The sequence below is a fragment of the Sminthopsis crassicaudata genome, chromosome 1 (assembly GCF_048593235.1).
Source record: "Sminthopsis crassicaudata isolate SCR6 chromosome 1, ASM4859323v1, whole genome shotgun sequence".
In the NCBI taxonomy this organism is placed as follows: Eukaryota; Metazoa; Chordata; class Mammalia; order Dasyuromorphia; family Dasyuridae; genus Sminthopsis; species Sminthopsis crassicaudata.
The window spans coordinates 398,904,762-398,928,461 of NC_133617.1; the positions used below are offsets into that span (position 1 = coordinate 398,904,762).

A 23,700-nucleotide genomic window follows, 5' to 3' on the forward strand; every position below is an offset into this window, starting at 1 on the left:
TGTTTTCCATTCTGTAGAATGTAAATTCACAGAGACAAAGAGTATTTCATTTTTGTCTTTTTAAATCTCAGCACCTGACATGCTTAATAAATGCTTCATGATTTAAATAGGAAAAAAAAATCAACTTCACAAGGCCAAGATTAGGGAGACAAGGGTAGAGAGAAACTTATTTTGAAAAAAAAAATAGAGGATTTACTAAACTACAAGTTAAATATGAATTAATTATGATGCAATGGTGAAAAACGCTAATTCTCAAAACTGGGTTATATGAAAAGTCCAGTGCGAAGGATGAAGACAAGTTCCAGCCTCACAGGATTGTGCCCTGATCAGACCACAACAACACCTGGAATACAATGTTTCACTCTGGATACTACATTATAGGATGGGCAATAATAGCCTGGAAAGCATATAGCAGAAAGGGACTAAGACCTTGACTTAGGAGGATCATTTGAAGGAACTGGAAAGGTTTAAGTTGGAGAAGGCTTCTTCATTTTTACAGATAAGGAATCTGAGTCCCAGAGAAGTTGACTTCTTCAAGATCACACAAGTGGCAAAGGCAGAATTTGAATCTTACTCTAAATCCACCACTCCTTCCATTTTTTCCTATTCTAACAGTACCTCTAAAGATATACAAGTCAGCTTTTAGGAAGTAGTGAACTCCATTAACTGTCTCCAAATTAAGGCTGGATAACCTGTTTTAAAGGGACTTTTTTCAGTTACAGGTTGGATTATTTTGTCTCTTAGATATCTTCCAACTCTGAGATTCTGTAATCTTCCTAAGATTTATTGACCATTGGAAAAGGCTAAGGATGAATATAAAATTTCCTTCTCCAAAGGTCTTAAATATTCCATAGATTACAGTCTTGTTTGTTTAGAATAATCATGGTTTTGAATAGCTGCATGAAAATGACCTCCTATTCAGAAGTCAAAACAAAAGAAAATATTCCAGGGGATTTTGATGAGTATAAGGTTTGGGAAAAGGTTACAGATTTAGCAGTTAAGAGATCCTCAGGCAATCTTAGAGATAGAAACTTCACTCAAGTGTAAGGATAGGAAAATAAACTAAGAGCTTGAGAAGTGAGTGGGAAGTGATAGAATATATACATAAATAAATTTAAGACATTTTTTTTTTTTTTTGAGACTGGGGTTAAGTGACTTGCCCAGGGTCACACAGCTAGGAAGTATTAAGTGTCTGAGACCAGATTTGAACTCCGTCCTCCTAAATTCAAGGCTGGCGCTCTATCCACTGCTCCACCTAGCTGTCCCCAATTCAAGACAATTTAAGGAACAAGAAAGAATTCACTATTGTGGACAGAAGAGAAAGCTTTGCATAGTAAATAGCATTTGAAATGAACCTTGAGGGAAAGCTAAGAGGTAGAAGTGAATAGGAAACAAGTCCTACACATGAAGGACAGTCTGTGAGGAGGCAGAAAGACAGAAAAAGGAAAAATCAGGTTCAGGCAACAGCCTACTGGATACTAGTCAGTTTGGGGAGTAATATGAAATATACTGGGAATGGGAGATTAAAGCAATTTTACTGAAGGTTTAAATAACAAACTAAGGATTTTGTATTTTAGGTTTAGCCCAACTTTCTAGTAATATTAATAATATGCTCTCATGTAAGATATATTTGATTGAGGGAGAAAGTCATGGTGTAGGATCCAAATATTAAGGCACCTAAATATGTGTTGATAGGGAAGGACAAGACTTCCCGAGGGAACTTCAGGGAAGCTCAAGGAGATTCAGAGCCTAGATTCAGTAAGAAGAGGATTCGAGATTCTACCTTTGCTCTGGCTGGAGGCTCCAGAAGCTTCCCAAGAAACCTGCTCACAAAGAAAAGAATTAAGAGAAAAGAAACCTCCTCCCAGAGAAGGATTACAATTGAGAGATGACAGACAGGACATTACAATTTGGCCTATTAGCAGATAGTTGAGTGACATAATAATCACGCCAGAAGGTGGCGCTAATGGTTCAATTTTAGAGAATTAAATTGACTTTTGAACAAAAAAAAATAAATTTGCATATTAATTCTGTAATAGAACCAGGAATAAGGCCACTTGATAAAGGAAGTATAGCTGGGTAAATAATTTAATCTTTCTGCATGTCAGTTTTCTCATCTATAAAATTTGGGGTTAGAATAGATGCCTCTGAAGACTTCCCCAGTTTCCATACTTATAATTCTATCAAGTAACATATTTTGTCTGTTACTTTTAAGCTGACAAAAAACACTCTTCACTCAAATAATTTTCACATTGTGAAAAATATACATTCAATAAAACTATAAAATCCATCATGCTTCTTATTAGTTTGATAGATGAACTAAATAAAGGAAAACAGGCACAAAAATTCTGAAAATGTCATTGTCTCACAATAAAGGGAAATATAAGTATTTTGTAGTTATTCATTCATGCATACAGGTGGTTCTTATCTTTTTTTTGCTTCCAATATGACAAGCTTTCCTCACTGAATTTGGCTAATTAACATCTGCACTACAATATTCCCTATATTTTTTAGCATTTTGTCCAATCAATCTGTCTAGGTAGGTTTATACTTGTCTTAGCATTTTTTTGGATGGAGGCAGGGGAGATAGGCTTGAAGATCTGAAATTATTTTCAAGGCTTCCCAATGAAATAGGAAGTAAGAAGCATAGTAGTTGCCAATAAAGTACCTTTTACACGAATACAAGACTTTCATAAGGTAGTTCTAAGGCCTGTAGTACTATTTTGAAAATCTCAAACCAAGCTTGTTGAAGGGTAATCTATATCAAATAAAATAGTAGACTTTTTTCTTTTTTAAAGGTATCTGGATCATGCAAATAATTCTTTACCCATCTCCTCTGCTACTCAAACTTATAGTTTTTTTTTTTAAACTTAATCATTAAATGTTTATTATAGTTAACATGTTAGCTTTGGGCAGCTAGGTGGCACAGTGGATAAAATGCCAGGCCTGGAATTAGGAAGACATCTTTCTGAGTTCAAATCTGGCCTCAGATACCTACTAAGCTGTGTGACCCTGGGGAAATCATTTAACTTGGTTTGCCTCAATTTCCTCAAATGAGGAATGGAGGAATTCCAAAATGTGCTGGAGAAGGAATTAACAAACTAGTAACTTTGCCAAGAAAACCCCAAATGGGGTCACAAAGAGTCAGCCATGACTGAAAACAACTGAATTAGTTTTAGATCAAATTTCACGGACTCAAGAGTTGGAAGGAAACTTAAGAGTTCTAGTCCAAACCTCTAACTAACAGAGCAGTATATCTATAGCAATGGTGTTCAGTCATTTCAGGTTGACACTTCCAGAGTGACAAGAAGTTCACCTTCTCATAAGACAGTCTCTCAAATACACAAGAGCTTTATTTGGTAATGTAATTAGCAATTTGAATGCTCAGGACAAATGCCAGGATTAAAGGAAGAGCAGAGAGGTATGGCTTAGGGAGGCAAGTGGCAGCACAAGACTCCTCAAAGTTTCTAAAATACTGAAAGGGGAGAAGGCTATAGCTACTACCTATCCCAGGATACAATAACAGCTAGATAGTAGGATGTGTGCCCTCTTAACTTCCTGATCTAAGGCAAACTGCTCATGGCCTTGCTCTAATAAAAGGCAACTAGATAGTACAATGGATAGAGAGCTAAGCCTGGAGTCAGGAAAACCTAAGTTAAAATCTGAACTCTGACATTTAATAGCTGTGTGATCCTGGGCAAGTTACTTAACACTTGTCTATCTTGGTTTCTTCAAATGTAAAATGGGGATAATAATATATACTAAGTATAACATGCTATCCCAAAAGAGATCAAAGGAAATATTGACAAAAATATTGACAGCACCTCTTTGTGGTGGCAAAGAATTGGAAATTGAGGGGATTCTAATAAACTGGGGAGTGGCTAAATAAGTTATGGTATATAATTGTGATGGAATACTCTTGTGCCATAAGTAACAAACAGGATGGTTTAAAAGAAAGTAGCAAACAAATCTCGGAAAACTTGTATGAGTTGATACAGAGTGAAATGAGATAAACCAGAACTTTATACATAATAAAAGAAATATTGCAACAATGACTAACAGTGGAAAGACTTACCTACTTCAATCAATAGAATGATCCAAGACAATTCCAATGGACCTATTATGAAAAATGCTATCTACTTCTAGGGAAAGAACTGATGAAGTCTAAGTGCAGATTAAAACATACCTTTTAAACCTTATTTTCTTGTTTGTGTGCTTTATTTCACAACATGTCTAACATAGAAATATACACTACATGTATAAGTGATAGACTTGCTTGCCTTCTAAAGAGGTAAGCAGGAAGGAGAGAGAGAATTTAGAACTTTACAGCAGACAAGTTGCAGACAGAAGAGAGGACCCTTCAAAAGATTCTATCGTTCATTGGCCAAGGACCTTTGAACTTTTCAGGGAGCACTTTCCCTGGTTAATTATAGTTACTAAAGAAAATTGTCATTTGTCTTCCTCCTCTTTAAACAAGCTGCTAACATAAATATTCAAAAATGTTTTCCCAATTGAGATAATCCCCACCTGCCAGGAGTGGCACCTCCCTTTCTTGATAGTATCTGATCCAAACAGAGACATGCCTTTCCAGAGTATTATTTCCTCTTGATCCAGGAAAAGACTTGGGCCATATAGCATTCCTTCCCCCTAAATAATAGAGAATCCATTCCCTATAGTCAGTAGTCCCCACCTCTGAAAGGTATGTAATCCCAATAGAGATCAATCATGCTAAAAAATCCCATTCTTTACCTAATAGAGATGATGAGGGAGAACACTTCCAGTAGAATAGCAATGATGAAAATCACAACTGCAGTTGGTGGGGGTGGGACAGAAGCCATCCCATGTTTTAGGAAGCAGGTGATGGACAGAATGAGGAAAACTGTTGTTGACAAGAACACATCCAGGAGAGAACTGAAGGTAGCACTGGCAAATGTCTTCACAGGAGAGTTTTTTATAACCTGTTTTGAATATGGGAGGGAAAAAGGAAGAGAAACATGAATAGATATTGTATTTCAATTAATTTCAATCCCAACAAATATTTATTAAGTACTTATTATATACCAAGTGTTACATTATACACAAGGCATGAAACACTAAAAATGAAAAGCCTTTTGGAGAAACACAACAGACATACAGATAAAGAAATACAAAATATACACATAGCAAATGTAAAATATTTTGGAAGGGGTGTGGGATATTAATAACTAGAGGTAGATCAGAAAAGGCCTTGTGTAGGGAGTAGTACTTCTTCTGCTAGCCTCATTAGGAGCTAGAGATTCCAAAGAAAAAAGTGAAAAAGAAGATTCCAGGAATAGGGAATAGTTTATACAAAGGCCTGGTACCAGGAAGTAAAATACCCAGTTTGGGAAATAGCCTGCTCAATTAGGCTGAAATGAATGATGGGGGAATAAGATGAAATCAGTCTAGAAATACAGATGGGAGTCAAAAGTGTGAAAGGTTTTTAATGCCAAAAGGGAGAGGTGTTTATATTTTCTCCTATAGCAATAAGAAGTTATTGAGCAAAGAAACAACATGGTAAAGCCCATGCTTTAGGGATATTAATATGGCAGCAGTGTGGAAAATGAATTGGAAAGAGGAGAAAACTATTGCTATAATGGGGGGGAGAGAAGTAAAGGAAAATAAAGAGTCAAGCAGAACTATAAAGTCTTCAACTAACAGAACATAGGCTAATAGGAAGATGGTGGTAGCCATAAACCAGGAAGTTAGGAAGAGGAGTAGGTTTTGGAGAGAAGAGATAATAAGTTTGGTTTTAGATATGTTGAATTCAAGATGCTTATGAAATATGCAGGTGGAACTGTCCAATAAACAAATTGATGGTACTTCAGAAGGAGATAAGACATTCTAATTTTACCACATATGCATAAAGTAATACATACACACAAATACTCACACATATGAGCACATACACACATATCAAAGAGTGAATTTATGTGGAACTTTCTAGACTCAAGATTCCTAGAACTAAAATACCTTTTTAGGATTACTGAAATTTCAGAGACTGGCCTAAATACAAATCAGGCCACTCTGTTAGTCCCAGGATTCCTTAAGCAACCCAGGGTATCTCACGGCTAAGGTATTCTATTGGAACAGACACAGGGCAACAGATACCTAAAAGGTTGAATTATTATAATTCAGTTTAATTCAATAAACTGTCATTAAGATCCTAATATCAGTAGAATTTAACAGAGAAAGGGATATAAGGATAATACACAAATAAATTATGTAAGTTAAAATGCTTTTATTTATTTATATTTATTTTATTCAGGGTCAGTTGGGGAGAATGATTCTTATACAGAGAAGGTTCCAGGCTATAAAAAGACTTCTTAAAAAGTCAGTTGACTGTCCTGCACCTGTCAGTTTGATTCATGAGATAAGATACATTCTATAACACAGACTCAATTCCCTCAACATTAAACACAAAGAATGTCTCTTATCTTGAATTCTACCCTTATCCTTCTGCTAGATTGTCCCTCTAACCCAAACATAACCCTCTTCTCTAGAATGAACTATCTCCTTGAAACATTATTCTGTAGGGCCCCATAACTAGAATATTACTCTTTGGAATTCCCTTCCACACAATTTTTTAAATTGACTTCCTTATGTGTCATAGATTTTCAATAGGTTCAGTAGGTTTACACTTTCTACTTATTCTACTTCTACATTTTCAAATAAATAAAATAATGTAAATATGATTTTAATAGAATATTTATACTGAAAAAAATTCTTAACATTTAGTTATATACTTGGCTCTAATTTTCCTCTTAAAGAATACCTCCTGATAGTAAGAAACAAAAGTCCCCATTAAATTAAAATAAAATTAAACCTAAATTTCACTGTAGGATACTTAAGCTATAGTATAATTCTAACATGGACTCAGTTGCAAGCTAAAATTAATAATAGGGGAAAGAGATCATGTTGAAATTTTGTTTGTATATTATTTCGAATAAATATGCTACTGTTTAGCTTTTTAGAAATCTTCCACAGTGTGGTACACATTGTACTGAATTAGAGTCAAAAAACCCTTTAATCCTACTTCCTGCCTTGTCACTTAATAGCTGAGTGACCTTGGAAAAGTAACAATGTCTATAAGTTTCATTTTCCTCATATGTAAAATGGGGATACATTACTGCCAGATAGTCTGGGTTACAAACAGAATAAGGTCAGAGATATGGTCCAAAATGGAACTGAGGTTCAGAGTGAGGATTGGAGTTGACTCTGGGTCTTTGGGAAAGGAGTAGTTTAGAATTGAGAGAAGCTTTGAGTTCACAAGATTATCTTAAATTAGGCAAATAGGCTAGAGACTTGAATATTGAGAAATTAAAGACGACTGAAATGTGCTCAGGGAAGTAGATATGAAAACTAAATAACTAGAACACTCAGTTTAATGAGACAAAATAAGAGGCAAGTTCATAGATATGGGCAGCAATGTCTTTTGGGAGTAAGCAGGTTATGGAAAAATTGAAAGAGAGAAATAGTATTAACATAGCTAGTGGAACTGGCATGCAGATAAGGAGAGGAAAGAAGGGACATGTATCAGGACTAAGAAATCAGAAGTGGCCAGATAAATCAGCAGCTGGGATGAGGTCAGAGACAACAGCTGGGATGCTCTAAGAGGGGATAGTTGTGCCAGTGGAGGGCTATTGCCAAATGTCTTTTAAGTGTATAGTTCAGGGCTTCTTAGCTTGGCTCTTAGTGGTAATGGTGGGAGGATTTGTTCTGCTCCACTGAGATAATATAAATCTTCTGGGTTTTATGACCTTTGGTTCAACAGTCCTCGAAGTTTGTCTGCAGTGGTGATGCTAGTATTTTATAGTAGATAAAATGAAAACATGATTCTATCACAGCCTGAAGCTGTACAAAATTCCTCAAGTTCCAAGAGTTATTCTAAGTACAATTAGTCTCCCAGAGCAGTGGACCACTCCTTTTGGGAATTTATTCAGAACCTTCACTAATACTTGCCCCAACTACCTTCCTGGGATTGCTGTTTTTTAAACTTTTGTTCTAAATTTGTGATTTTGTCAGTTGGTTGCTCCAAGTGCAGGATTTTTTTCCAAAGATGGCAAATACTGGCAAAATACCTGTAATTTATAGTTTTAGGAAATTGCTTTGGGCACTTAGAAGATAAGTAATTTGTCTATATTCACAAAATCAGTGTGTATTAGAGGCAGGACAAGAACTCAAGCATTCCTGACTCCAGAATTGGCTTTCTATTTATTAGATTTTGCTGCTTTTTACTTTATTGTGAGGTATTAAATGACATATGAATGTGAAAGTGCTTTAGAAACAGTAAGATAATTTTTAAAAGTCAAGTATTAATTGTAACAGAATTTAATTTGTTTCTGAATAGTTATAAAACTATTTAGATATTTGAACACGAAAGAAAAAGTAGACAAAATATTAGTGAGATACATAAGTTCATAATTATCACAAAGTATAATTATTCTTATAACTTAAGCAGGGGTTCTCAACTACGGCCTGTGGGCCAGATAATGCCCACTGAGGATGTTTATGTAGCCTGCTGGGTTATGGCAAATGGACTGAGGGGTGGAGACAGTGTGAGTTTTTGTTTTTACTATAGTCTGGCTCTCCAACAGTCTGAGGGACAGTGAACTGGCCCCTATTTAAAAAGTTTGAAGACCATTGAAAAAGTATCACTAAACAATATTGCTAAACATTACTATTATATATATATATATATATATATATATATATATATATATATATATATAATTTCAATTGTCACCTATCTAAAGTTCCTCAATGCTAACTAGAAAATCTAATGTTTATTTTAACACAAGAATGATATATTCAATAATTAATTTTTGAATGTCTTCTTTTTAACAAGATTACAGTACATTATATATTTGTATATTCATATATGTACATGTATGTGTATATGTGTATATATTCATATTTTCAGGGCCACAATGTCCTGGAAAAGTTGGGCAACTTTTTATGGAAATTTACATAACATATAACCATAGATTGTTAGAATTAGATACCTCATAAGCATTTAGTTTAACCCCCTCTCATTTTACATGTGAAGAATCTGAGGCCTATAGGAGGAAAGACTTGTTTAAGATCCAATTAATTAGTGGCAGATAGAACTAGACTCCAATTATTGCATTAACAGATTAATAATCTAAGATATTGTGAAATTACTAGAAAGTAGAAAGGATAAAAGATAATGAGCTAAATCATCAATAGAATTTTTCAAAGAAACAAAAACCTGAATTCTATTTGGCCTTTTAAAAAATCTTAAAATTAAGTCCTTCATATATTTTTTACCATGTTTAATATATATATTGAGTAACTTGCCATCTAGGGGAGGGAGCAAAGAGAAGAGGGAGAAAAATTGGAACACAAGGTTTTGCAAGGGTCAATGTTGAAAAATTATCCATGCATATGTTTTGAAAATAAAGAAGCTTTAATAAAAGAAATAAAATTAAGTTCTTTAAAATTTCACTTAAAACTGTAGACATTGGAAAACTTTATATGAACTGATGCTGAGTGAAGTGAGCAGAACCAGGAGAACATTGTACACAGTAACTGCAAAATTGTGTAATGATCAATTATAATACATAGCTTTTCTCAGTAATATGGTGATTGAAGACAATTCCAGTAGACCTGGGATAGAAAATGTCATCTGCATCCAGAGAGAGAACTATGGATACTGAATGTGGATCAAAGCATAGCATTTCTAACTTTTGTTGTTGTTTTTTAATTTGCTTTCTCTTTCTTGTGTTTTTTTTTTCATCTTTTGATTTGATTTTTCTTGGACAACATGACAAATATGGAAATATTTTTGGAAAGATTGTACATGTTTAACCTATATTGGATTCCTTGCTGTTTTGGGGAGGGAAGTGAGAGAGAGGGAGAAAAAAAATCTGGAAAATAAGATTTTTTTTTAGGTTAAATACAATAAAAATGATGAAAATGTTACACTTTGATCCATATTCAGTATCCATAGTTCTCTCACTGAATGCAGATGGCATTTTCCAACTCACGTCTACTAGAATTGCCTTGAATCACTGCATTGTTGAGATGAACCAAGTCCATCATAGTTGATCATCACATAATCTTGTTGATATTATATACAATGTGGAACACAAAATCTACAGAAATGAATATTGAAAATTGTCTTTACATGTATTTGGAAAAATAAAATATTATTGAGAAAAAAACTAGGCATAAGAACTCCAAAGTTGGTAAAAGCATTATATGGCATTATTTTAAAAGTAGATAAAGAAAAAAAAAGAACATAATATTTTACTTTTTTGGTTTATATTGTTATTGCATCTATTATTTTCCTGATTCTGCCCACTTTACCCTGCTTTAGTTTATGTCTTTCCATACTTTTCTGAATTCTTCATATTTATCATTTTTCATGGCAAAATAACATTTCATTATATTCGTATACCACAGTTTGCTTATCTGGTCTTTGGAAGTAATGGTTATCAATTTTATTTTCAGCTCTTTGCAACCATAAAAAATGATTCTATGAACACTTTGACATATATTTTTATAATAACTTTCTATCTTTGACTTTCTTGGTGTGAATGCTTAATAATAGGATTTCTGGGCAAAAGAGTAACAACATTTTAATAACTTTTTATCATAAATCCCAAATTATTTTTCAAAATATTTGGACTAATTCACAATTCTACCTATAGTGTGTCATGTACCTTATTACTATTTCCATCTTTTGTCATCTTTTGAGACTTCAGGGTTGTTTTGATTTATATTTATCATATTACTAGTGATTTGGAGAAATTTTTATATTATTATTAATATTTTTCAAATCTTTTGTGAATTGTTGATTTTCTCGGTTTTATATAGCATATATAGCTCACTAATTGCTCTCTTGATCTCCAGAATCCTCTCCCTTTCTTCCTCTTCCAATACTGTCTCTATATAATTGTCTAAATTGATATTCCAAAAACATCTATCAAGAAATTCCACTGGTTTTCTACTGCCTCCAAGACAAAATACAAACTTTTCTCTATGTCATTTAAAGCCTATTATATCAATCAACCTAGTCCTTCTACCAGATTTTTGTGTATTACTCTCTTCATGTATTCTAAGTTTTAATAAAACAGTCCTACTTGTAATTTATAATACATGTCATCCCATCTTCCATCTCTGTGCCTTTGTACAAATTGCTCCCCCTCAAATGCATTCCCTTTCTTACCTTCACCTCTTAGAATCTTTACCTTTCTTCAAAATTCAACTTAAATGCTAACCCATATACAAGTCCCTCTCTTGTTTTCCTAGTTGGAGAACAGAACTCTATCATTATTAAATTGTAATAGAAGGGAAAATATCAATTTCTTAATTTTCCATGATATATTTTAAAATATTGACCATGTGTGGAGCAAAAAACTCAAACCCTCACAAATAAATGTAGAAAGGATATGTTAAATACAGTCTTTGCTGACCACAGCTGACCAACTAAGCACAAAAATGAAAATTCTGAAAATAAGAGGTCAATGAAATTTAAAACAAACCAAAAAAACTCACTAATGAAATAATGAATAAAAATTGGGCCTCATTTTTTAAAAATAGAGAAATTACTAGCTACTAATAAAGAAAAGATAAAACAAATTGTTAATATGAAAAATGAAAAAGGACAATTAACAAATGAGGAAGAAATAAACTTTCTATATACTAGCAAAAATTAAATGGATACTTACACTTAGACTAGTAGAACAAAAAACAGAGAATTTAAATAACCTAATCTCAGAAAAAGAAATTGAAAAATCTGCGAACAAACTCCAAGTGAGATAGGGAACGCTTATCTTCAATCCTTGCTATTATGAAGGCTGAGGCTGGTGATACACATGAACTTGGGGTTTCTGAGCTACAATGGGCTAATCTATCTGATCAGGTGTCCATACTCAGTCTGGCAACAAGATGGTGAGTTCCAAGAATGCCCAAGAAGGGGATCACACAGGAAAAAGTGCAAATTAAAGCTTCTATGCCAATCAGTTATTGGAATCTAGCTTATGAATTTTCAGTCTGGACAAGATAGGGAGAACTAGTCTTATTAAAAGAAAAAAATTAATTCTATTATTTAATGAATAATTAACTTCAGAAATATGGAATGATAGCATCCTACCAAATCCTTTCAATGAAAGTAATATTACCCTATACTTAACAATACATAAAAACCCCAACAAAAACCATCAGTTTTTCTGGACTTTGCCAACAACTCTTCTCAGCCAAACAAGAGAAATAAAGAAAAAGGAATTCAATTTAAAATTATTTTAGAATGTATCATGTATCTGGGCATTTGTTTATCAATACACATACAGGAATTATGTGGATACAATTTTAAAATGCGTTGTATAGAAACAGGTTGCAAATAATTAGGGAGTTAATTAGAATTAAGGTGTGAGATGTTCTAATGTAAAAAAAAAAAACTGTAATACTACTTACATTAATTTATACATAGTGCCATACTATAGAACTATTGTATAGAACTAGACTAAATTATAATAAAAACTCATTTATGGAACTAATAAGGCAAGAATCTCAGGGAAAATAGTGAAAACAAATGGTAAGGAAGAGGATCTAACAATACCAGTTTTTAAATTATACTAGATAGTATTCATCATCAAAATTGGTAAAAACACAAAAAGGTGACCAGGTTAAGGATGTAAAATTCAGAATAAATTAGATACAGTAGCAGTGTTCAATAAACTTAACAACATAAATTCCTGAGAGGAAGATTTTTTTTTAATTGCTGGAAAATTTGGAAAGCAGTTTTGGGAAAGTCAGTATCAAATCAAGATGCCACACTATAATAAGTTATAAGTAAATAAATCTTTGTTTCCTGGACACAATTCTGGGTAAATAGAAGGATGAAAATATTTTTCCCCCAGGAAATTTTCCTTCAGGGAATGACTAGAAAACAGGGACTGATAAAATATCATCATCATTTACATTTTAACCAAGAAAGGTTTTCAGGTATAAAACAATTAATATATTGCACAGTATATTCTGTGTAACAAAAATGCTATCAAAAAATAAAGGAAAAGCTACCTCTTCCTGATAGCTGGTCCTGTAGGCCATCTCTAGATCCCGATCCAAGAAATTCAAACTCAATCTATTAATAGGTGGTTTAAAGAAGTAGTCTTTCATCAGGCTAGAAATGAGAAAGTAACAATAGTAGTTATATTGACTATAAATAATATTGTAAATGGTTACAAAGATGTCATTTATAAGCTCATTATACAATTATTTCTTAACATTGTTCTCTGGACAAATTCTTTGTATGCCTAAACATAATTGTGTTTTATTTTCTTCAAGTACTAAAGATAGAACATTAGCTGCAGTTATAATGTAGAACAATTGAATCTTATTTTAGAAAACACAATAGCAATATTCAGCATTACGAGAAAGTATATACAGTTTATTTATTACATAAATATTACATAAATGGTGTGCTCTTTTCAGTACTATGCTCAGTGTATATAATTGACCTGGATGATTGAAATTCAAAATAATATTTTGAACTGGTAATAGGGAACTCCCTAGTAAGGACATTTCCTCTATCAATGGAGGCCAGTCCATTCTTTGCAACTAATAGTATTACAGAGTTATCTAAAGTCCTGGGAGATGAAGTTATTTGCCCAGATGATGCAGACAGTAGATGACCTGAAAGTCTTGGCTCCAGGTCCATCTCTCTGACAATATTAGCTAACTAATTATATGGTGACAAAATTAACTAACAGTAATTGTCAGAGTACAAAATAGAAGTTGTTACAGAGAGGCTTGGAGAGACCTACATGAACTGATGCTGAGTGAAATGAGCAGAACCAGGAGATCATTATACACTTCAACAACAATACTGTACGAGGATGTATTCTGATGGAAGTGGATATCTTCAACAAAGAGAAGATATAATTCAAATCCAATTGATCAATGATGGACAGAATCAGCGACACTCAGAGAAGAAACACTGGGGAATAAGTGTAAACTGTTTGCATTTTTGTTTTTCTTCCTAGGTTATTTTTACCTTCAGAATCCAATTCTTCCTGTGCAACAACAACAAAAATTTGGTTCTGCACACATATATTATATCTAGGATGTACTATAACATATTTAAGATGTACGAGAATGCCTATCATCTAAGGGAGGGGGTGAAAGGAAGGAGAGGAAAATCTGGCACAGAAGGGAGTGCAAGGGATAATGTTTTAAAAAATTAACCATGCATAAGTACTGTCAAAAAAAATGTTTTAAAATGAATGAATGAATTAATTTTTAAAGATAGAAGCTGTTAACAATTGAGCTGAATCAGTTGCAGGGTGTGATTTTTGATACAATCAATGGTCCTATGGGCCATTGAGACTGAACAAATCAAGATAAAAAACTAATTACCTTGTATAACTATAAGCAAATCAAATTTGAGGTACACACTCTTAAACTACAAAAACAACCCCCCCACTAACAAATCAACCCCATCCCCAAATTATGTTTTTAAATGAATTACTGGCAACAGGAACTCTCCCTTTTATGTGGCAAAGTAATTATAAAAATTCAGGTGGAAATGACACTATAGTGTTTTGTGAGATAGCCTCTCATTTGAGAGAGGAGGACCCTTCATTTGGGTACACCTATGAATGTGGAATGAGGAAAAGAAAAGGCTTTTCTCTCCCTCAGTTGATTCTACTCTGGCTCTGCTTCCTCCTCAAGGAGTAGATTTGGGCAAGCTTTTTCATTACTGGAAGCCTTAGTTTTCCTTCCCTATAGGATGAGGACATTAGGTCAAATGACCTCAAAGGTCCCATACGACTCTAAATTCCATGATTCTATTAACTCAACCTTATTCTCCCCTTTGAAGTTACCAGAATGAAAGGAAGTCTAAAATAGCAGCTGTAAGAAGTCTGCAACACTGCCATGTATTCTCCATTAGTCAAAGAACAAAACTGAATATCACTAATTACTCCCAGTGTTACACCTGCCAAACTCTGAGCTATACCCCTAAGTGGGGAGTCTGTCTACACAGTTTGTATTACTACATCACTAGGTATCCATGTGCCCTGTAGGTGGGGTGGAGCACATTACTCTTAATGAAAAATGTCAATAAGATGCTTTTATGGAGAAGCTTGTTCTATGCCTCCAAATGCTTAAGAAGATTGGACTGGACACAATCAACTTGGAAAAGGAGGGTATTTTTATTATTTTAATTCAAATTAGCAAAGCTAATCAATCAACAAATATTTATTAGACACCTGCTATGTAGTCAAGTATAAATAATACTACACTAAGATACAAATAAAATGAATGAAACAACTCTTACTAGCAAGGAGCTTAAGAACTCTAGCTGTCCTTTATACCACCCAACTTCAAATATCTTGATGCTAAATATCTATTATATCAGATAGAAGGCAACAGAAGGGAAGTGATCTCTACCTTAATTAATGTAACACTAATTGAGATAGAGAACATCTGTATTGTAATCAGTTGTAAGGGCTTGATAAAATTTTAGATTTGTAAACAAAATAATTCATACACTACGATGTTTTTAAATGAGGTATGAAACTCTTTGACTGGGTCAAGAAAGAAATAGCTTATTAGCTGACCTGGGCAATATCTAGGGGCTATAATCCCAGTTAAAGAATTTTTAGCAAATTCAGTCCAGTGGCGAAGCCATGTAGTGGTACATAACTCAGACTTTTAAGGGGGAATAATTTCTTCCTTGCTTTTTCCTCTGCTCCTCCTGCCTCCAGTATTTTGTTTCCATTTGATAACTTATGAGTAACTGAAAGGAAAGATGTTTTTTCCTTACTTTTGAAATGCTAAGTTTATGTTATCAGATTACTTTATTGGGGAGTATTTACTATAGATCATTTACTAGTTTCAAACTAATAGACTGTATTTTCTATGTACATGAACATCATTTTATGCCCTTGATAGTTGCTCCAAAATAATTGTGCATATGCCAAAATTTGGCTAATCAGGTGAATAAGCATATATAAAATGTTTTATAAGCCTTAACACATCACGTAAATGCTATTATTATTAGCAAGAAAAATAATAATGCTGAATATTAAATGTATAATTTGGGAAGCCTAGGGACATTTTTAAAAACATCTTGAGAGGAATGCAGAAAGCAAATAATTCTCCTTTAACAGTAAGTTCTGATATTCACATATTGGGTTTGGATACAGTAAAGTCATATATAAATACTTAGAGAGAATATAATGAACACAAGAAAGTTCTATCTCTGATGGACATTGGTTGGGTAACCTGGGCAGATCCCAAACCTCTCAGTGTTAACCTTCTATCAATTTGCATTATTGCATCCCTATACCAATGAAATCACAGATCAAGATCTTTTTTTTTTAAGTTATTAAATAATAAAGGAGGTATTTTTACTTTAAATGTTTTACAATGACAAAATCACTTCCACCTTACCTGTCTTCTTTAATAACATCAACAAAATGAGCATCTGTCTTCTCTCTAATATTTTTGAATCTTAACGGAAGGAGAGCAGATTGATCCAAGCTCACTCCTGCCCATCTTCCTTTCTCTTGTAACATCTCATACAAAGATGTCTGGCTATTGGTCAACTTCTCTTCCTGAGGAGGATTCAGAAGTCCATTTTGGGTCTTTGGACTATGTCCTCCAGAAGCCTGCTTTGTAACAAAAATAATAAAAACAAATTTAAAATATTTCAGCATAGGTATATTATGTATATTTTAGAAGGTACGTTACATGTATATTTACATAAGGACTAATGGATATATAGAACTCATTATTCAAAAACATCATTGAAAATATACAAGTTCTTAAGAATCTGGACAGATTTATAGATGTTTGCTCCATGAGAAATTAAAAAGACATTCATGGAATATCCCTAATCTAATCCAACCATGCTTACAAAGAAAAAAGTCCTATGATAACATTATCTAATAGAATATTGAACTTAAGTAAATTAACAGTTTGGGCTTTTTTATGGCATTAAAAAAAGTTATATGCCTCTGTATTAGTGAATTTCCTTATACCGAGACTTTTTCTAATATATCACAACATTCTCTTTGAAAGTTCCTCTTCCAGGTATTCTGATGGAAGTGGATATCTTCAACATAAAGAAGATCCAACTCACTTCCAGTTGACCAATGATGGACAGAAATAACTACACCCAGAGAAGGAACACTGGGAAGTGAATGTAAATTGTTAGCACTACTGTCTATCTACCCAGGTTACTTATACCTTCGGAATCTAATACTTAATGTGCAACAAGAAAATGGTATTTACACACATATATTGTATCTAGGTTATATTGTAACACATGTAAAATGTATGGGATTGCCTGTCATCAGGGGGAGGGAGTAGATGGAGGGAGGGGGGGGATAATTTGGAAAAATGAATACAAGGGATAATATTATAAAAAAAAAAAAAAAGATGTACACACTCTAAAAAAAAAAAAAAAAAAGTTCCTCTTCCCTTGATTTTAAAAACACTGAACTTTTCTGGTTCTCCTGTGACCTCTTTAAATGTGCTGCCTAACTCTTCTTCCTGTAATTCCATGTTATTGGGGACATCTCCTGAAGCTCTGGTCTCAGACCTCTACTATTGCTGCAATCATTCCCTTAGTGAACTTGTGGTCTCACTCCAGTTTACATCTGGGATGATGATGATATTAAGTCGACTAATATCAGCTCAGCTCAGCCTTCAACAATGACCTCAGTCTTATTTTCCAACTGCTTAGGCAGTCCTACAATCATCTTAAACCCAACATTTGCCAATCTAAACTCAGTCTCTATCCCATTTGAGACACCCTTCCAAACTTCCCTATTTCTGAATAAGAGCTAATATAGGAGCAGGGAAGCAACAGCTTCATGTCCAGCTACACAAATCAGATGACTTTTTAAACTTTGTCCACCCATGACCCCTTTTCACCTGAGAAATTTTTATACAATTCTGGGTAAAAATAGGTGTACAAATCAAACATTTACTGATAATAAATCATAATTTTGCAATGCTCACATTCAGTTACAAGACCCATATGGATTGCAACCCATGGTTTAGGAAGTTTTGGTGTAGATGAGCTTCTTGTTGGGGTAGGAATTGGACTTTAACCTCAGAAATCCTTTCCATTTGAAGGTCTATGACTCTGTGAAGTCTCCCTTCTATCTTAAACTAATTTATATTAATAGCCTTCTAACTGGTCTCTCTCTTCTAGCCTCTTCTTCAATCTAATCTATTTTGCAGTTACAAAATTATTGTTTTAATTTCATATTACTTCCTTGCTTAAGACTTGCTGTGGTTCCCTATTGCTTTCTGAATCATGTTCAAATTCTGCTTAGCTTCCAGGGATCTAGAATTTGCTTCCACCTATTCTAAGTCACCATACTTGCTGCTTTTTGTCAAAACACACCCGTGCTATGACCAGGCAGGCCTTCTCCATATCCTCTGCACATGGAAGTCATTCCAATACAATCATGTTACTCCTGCTATTACTTTGACTAGAATGCCTTGTCCACCATTGCCTCTTACTGAAATAATTATAGTTTTCTGCAACTATTCATGGTTTATAAAGTCCTTTTCACAAAACCCATCTCCTGACTCTACTAGACTAAACTGCCTTTCCAACTATAACTTATTTTTACATAGTACTTTAAGATTTTCAAGGGTTTTCCCCATAACAATCCTATGAATTCCATAGAGCAAATAAATATTACCATTTTTTGGTGAAAAAACTGAAGCTCAGAGAAGTTAACTGGGTTGCCTGTGGCAATCCAGGTAACAAACAACATATATGAAATTCAAACCTAATTTTCTTTTTGGGTTCAGGAATCTAATAGGTGGCCTGAGATTTGTAGAAAAAGAAAATTAACAAAGACAGCATAGTTAACTTAAGAGGCCAGTTTTTTCTAACTGTCTGACTTTTCTGGCTACATAAATGAATGCTGGTTAATGTTTGGGTCTACCTGATTGTGAAAGTACATTCTCTTCCATGAAATTGCTGAAACTGAGAATCATCATCAATGATGTAAACCTGGAGTCAGATGAGAACAGTGAATAGATTCAATAGTTCTTAGAAAATGTGGTCTGATAGTTCTAGACAACTTATTCAAAACTATTCAGTAACTAACTCAAGGTAGAGAAGAGGGGAATAAGCATTTATTCAGTGCCAGGCACTGTGCTAAGTAATTTTTAACAAATATTATCTCCTTTGATCCTCACAAACAAATCTGCTATTATGATCTGTACTTTATAGATGAGGAAACTGAAATAAATAGCAGTTAGATGACTTTCCTAGGGCTACATGGTTAGTAATATCTGAGGCCATATTGGTCTTTCTGACTATAAATCTTATACTCTATCCACTGCACCACAGCTGCCTTACCTAGTTACACATAAGGTGTATAACTATATATTTTTGTGTGAATAATTTTGAATCGCAGACTCTTGGACTGGATGAACTTCGAACTCAAACTGTACTAGCACAACAGCCTTCTTTACACTATATACCTAAAAGATGGTCATCCAGTCTTTACTTACAGACCTCTAGTGAATGAAAACCCACTATTTTTTTAAGGGGAACCATTCTATATTTGGGTAGCCTCCATTGTTAAGAAGTTTTTCCTTAGATAAAGCCTGATTCTATTTCTTTTGACTTTTGACTGCATTTTTATTAATACTTTAAAAAAATCCATATATATGAATAATTGATAGACTTCAAAAATGTTTTCAACTTTAAAAAATCAATGAGACTTCTGTACATATGGATATCTAATGCTATGGCTCACTACCGAAAAAACTTGAATGCCTCTAGTTTAAGTTCTAACTTGAATCACTTCCTTGACAGATCTTCCCCTAATTGTTAGTGCACATTAAACTATAAACTCTAATTATATTTATAGTGACTACCATGCCAATAAGCACTTCATTGTTTTTTATTTCATATATGCTAGTTTTGTTTTTCCCTCCCAAAACTGTGAACTCATGGAAAGTAGGGAAATGTTTTATGCTTAATCTGTACCTTGTATTACATGATAATGTGCACAAACTAAGTGTGCCTTATTCTTGCTAGAATCATTCAGAACCAATAGGACCAGAAAAACTTTTCTGATGTTACCTAAAGGAGATTTTTACCTGTTCAGAACCAAGCAAATTAAGATTTACCTTAGGAAAGTTCAACAGTAAAATAAATGGGAAACGGGGAGCTAAAGCAAATAAATTACCTTGGCATTATTTTTATGCTCATCTTGGCAGCCATTTTGAATTGTTCCTTCTTCAGAACTAGCTTCACAGTTGGGAGCAAATGTAACACCACATGAAGGACATGTCTACAACAAATAAGAAATTCAAGGGATAAACCCAAGAAAAATTACCAGCATGCAATTCAATTTCACTGAATCTATAGTTATATAAAATGGTTGTACAAAAATGGGAAACATTTAATTGTCTAAGAGTACTCCATCTAAGGTGGCAACATAGAAGGAATGCAGTTTCACTGTATACTTATTGAAAAGCAACAAAAAGAAATGCTTAAGTGAAGAAAGGTAGCTTTAAAAAAAAACAAAGAAAAAAACAATCTAAACTGAAAATATTCAAACACAAGAATATTGATTTTTAAAAAAATTTAATGCCATAGAGCAACAATGCTTTTAAAGTCCAGAAGCAATGCAGATGGAAAAAGAAACTCTATAACTTGAAAGACATTTCTAAATTTAAAAAGGTATTCAAGAATTAACACTTAAAAAGAAAATTAGAAGACCACATAGAACTTTAAACAAAAGTTTAAAAATGAGATGAAATCAAAGAATTAAAAAAAATCCCAGGAAAATAATAATAAAGAAATATGGAGAATGTCATAGAAAACTTAAAAGAATAAATAGAATCAACCAAAATCTGACTTATTACAGTAGAAACTAATCTTACAGAAAATCACTGAATTATTGTAAAAAATGGTGGAAAACATGGAATCAAATGAAGAGCCTGGAAGATTGATCACACTGAAGAAGTCTTTAGTATTTATGACATTCCCTCCAATTTAGAAAAATAAAAGAAATTGAATGGGACATTCCAAAAAATTATCAAAGAAAAATGTTTAAAATAGCAAAACCTCATGGCAATATACACATAGAAAGAATTTATAGGACTCTGATAAGGAACAATTCAATTCTCAATACTACTAAATACTTCTCACATTACATAAGAGGAAACAAATATTTTAAACTACCTGAAGACAAAAATTAACTACAAAGGATATTACTAGTCAGGATCACAGTAGATTTCTCAACAAGACCAAAGTACAATTGGAAAAAATTGGAAAAAATGCAAAATTAAGAAGCATATGCCATGAACCCAGGTAACCCATGTTACCTACCAAACAAAACTTGGTATACTTGTTCAAGAGACAGACATTTGAAAAGCAATTACATTTCAAAAGTATGCAGAAAGAAATATCTACTTCAAGGAAATTTTCCAACAATGACTAAACCTCCAGTCAAAAATGATAAATACTTAAAATAATTCATACTTCTAAAATTAAGATAAACCAACTATAAACTAGTAGCAAGGATTAAATAGCATCTGAGATTTTTCTCAACTTCCAGTCTATGATCCTAAAATCCCTATAAGTTTCATAAGGTTGTTTCAAAGAAACAGAAAATAATTAGGAAAAAAGCCCCAAGGAAGAGTAAAAAAAAAATAATAAAATAATCCTAAAGCAAACCCAGATTCAGCATATAACTGTGAGAATCTTTACCAATTGTTAATAAATATTTATTGAGCACCTAGTATATGCCAAGAATTATGCTAAATGTGAGAAATGAATGACGGTTTATTTCCACAGAGTTATGGAAAAAGTCAGAGAAATGAAACTTAAATTAGAGAAATAAAACAAACCTAAGAAATGAAATCTAATGATTAGGCTGATGTAGGACAAAGGAAACAAATTTACAGAGGGAAGCCACCTATTAGTAGGTGCAGAAGAGATGTACACACAAATAAGGGTAAAAGAAAATGAGGGGTAGGGTCCCCACAATATGGGAAATGGGAGTTGTAATTAAGGGAGGGACTGCCAACATGGTCACTCATGGGGAACTATGACCAAATAAGGTGAACACCAATGGGAGATGTAATCAGAGATGGAGATTTCAATGGAGGAATTGGGCTCTGTGGTAACCAGCCAATGAGGGAAAAACTTGTGTTTTGGGACAGAGAATAAAAAGCTAGGTTTTGCATGCACTACAAGGATGTGCTTACTAGTTTAGATACCCACTCTTGCAAGAACTCTTTTTTTTTCCCCTATAAACACATATATAGACAGTCTTCAATATTCACCCTTGCAAAACCTTGTGTTCCAAATTTTTTTTTCTTCTTCTCTTCCCACCACCAGACAGCAAATAATCCAATATATGTTAAACATGTTGCAAGAATTTAAAATAAAATCTTTCCTTAATTCATCAGTGTGTCAGTGGAGTTCCTGGTAAAATGCTTGTATTATAAAAATTAAGACCAGGAATAATGGGGTGGGGGAGGTTTTGGTATTAAGAAGGCCTGGTTTTAAATACATCCTGCCTCTGACCCAGAGGAGAGAGAGAGAGGGATGGGTGAATATCTCAGCTTCTCAGGGTCTCCAGACAATTCTCTACGACTATACATTATAGATGAGCTGTTAATCTTAACAGCTTAGTGGTGGTGGTGGTAATGTTTCCATGCTATTAATTCCCTACACCAATGAATTTTTGAGATTCTATGAACCTACACAAAGATCTTTACAGATTAAATATGAAAACACATGGAGAGGGAAGAGACTACTTTTCTATAGGAAGGAGCAATTGGTTGCCTTTTTGTCAGCTTCCCAAATCTGTAGCTATATGATTCTTTTTCCCTCTTTCAATTATTTCACTTGTTCAAGTCTAATCTGAGTTCAAATTTTTGACATGGTGCTGTTTTCTGTCAAACTCTCAGTAAAGTACTACGTATTTTGTGGGTCTACAATGTGAACTTGTTCAACTGATAAAGGCAACCAAGGTAACACATTAGGGTAACAAAGCACTAGGCAGTTTGCTTGGAATAAATAAAAATGGAGCGATAGACAGACAGACAGATAGTTTGGTAGAGAGATGTGGAGATGCCCTACCTAATATCTCTAAAAGGACTACTTTATAGAGAATAGGAGAATGTTCCCAGCTTGGTAATTATTCCCTCATTCACCTATCTTCAAGAAGGATACTGGATTTGGAATTATATTTATTCATCACACAAACATTTGAAGTCTAGAGATATTATTCTTTTGGGGAATCAGGATAAAAGGTACTTTGCCTGGTCACTCTATGGGCAGGTAATTCTTCCCCAGATCTGGAGGGTAAAAGTATAATCCCAGGTGGCTTGAAGCAGTACCATGAAGTTCTTACAAAAGTCAGTCACGAATAGGAAACAGACATTTATCAAAGTAAGCAATGAAACAGTCATGAGAAAGTTATCTAGATTAAGCAATGGAATATATAAGAGTCAGGACTTTGTGATCAAGATTTAAGATGAAATTTCAGCTTAACTGGGGAGAGAATGCTCTCATCCTATAAGTTTACTCTTAAGAGTCTTTGGAATCACAGGCATTAGGAATCAAAGACCTGCTGGACTGGCAGTTTCCTCCCAAATATCTGTGGCTCCTGAGTTCTCCCCATTCACTATTCCAAGTTGTTGCCTTGCCTC

General features: G+C 33.7%; 1 protein-coding gene across 2 annotated transcripts in view; it reads right to left on the bottom strand.

Annotated features, from left to right (window-relative positions):
* The window catches only part of ADCY9 (adenylate cyclase 9), a 175,991-nt gene that overhangs the window by 26,180 nt on the left and 126,111 nt on the right, over window positions 1–23,700 (bottom strand). Inside the window, exons 3-6 of one of the 2 annotated variants that reach the window (XM_074279997.1) lie at window positions 20,220–20,324; window positions 16,444–16,661; window positions 13,066–13,168; window positions 4,750–4,958 (exon numbers count right to left, since the gene is read on the bottom strand). In XM_074279997.1, coding sequence (XP_074136098.1) covers window positions 4,750–4,958; window positions 13,066–13,168; window positions 16,444–16,661; window positions 20,220–20,324 — 635 coding nt within the window. Of the gene's footprint in view, window positions 1–4,749; window positions 4,959–13,065; window positions 13,169–16,443; window positions 16,665–20,219; window positions 20,325–23,700 lie in introns of both variants that reach the window. The other variant, XM_074279996.1, reaches the window with a different exon arrangement.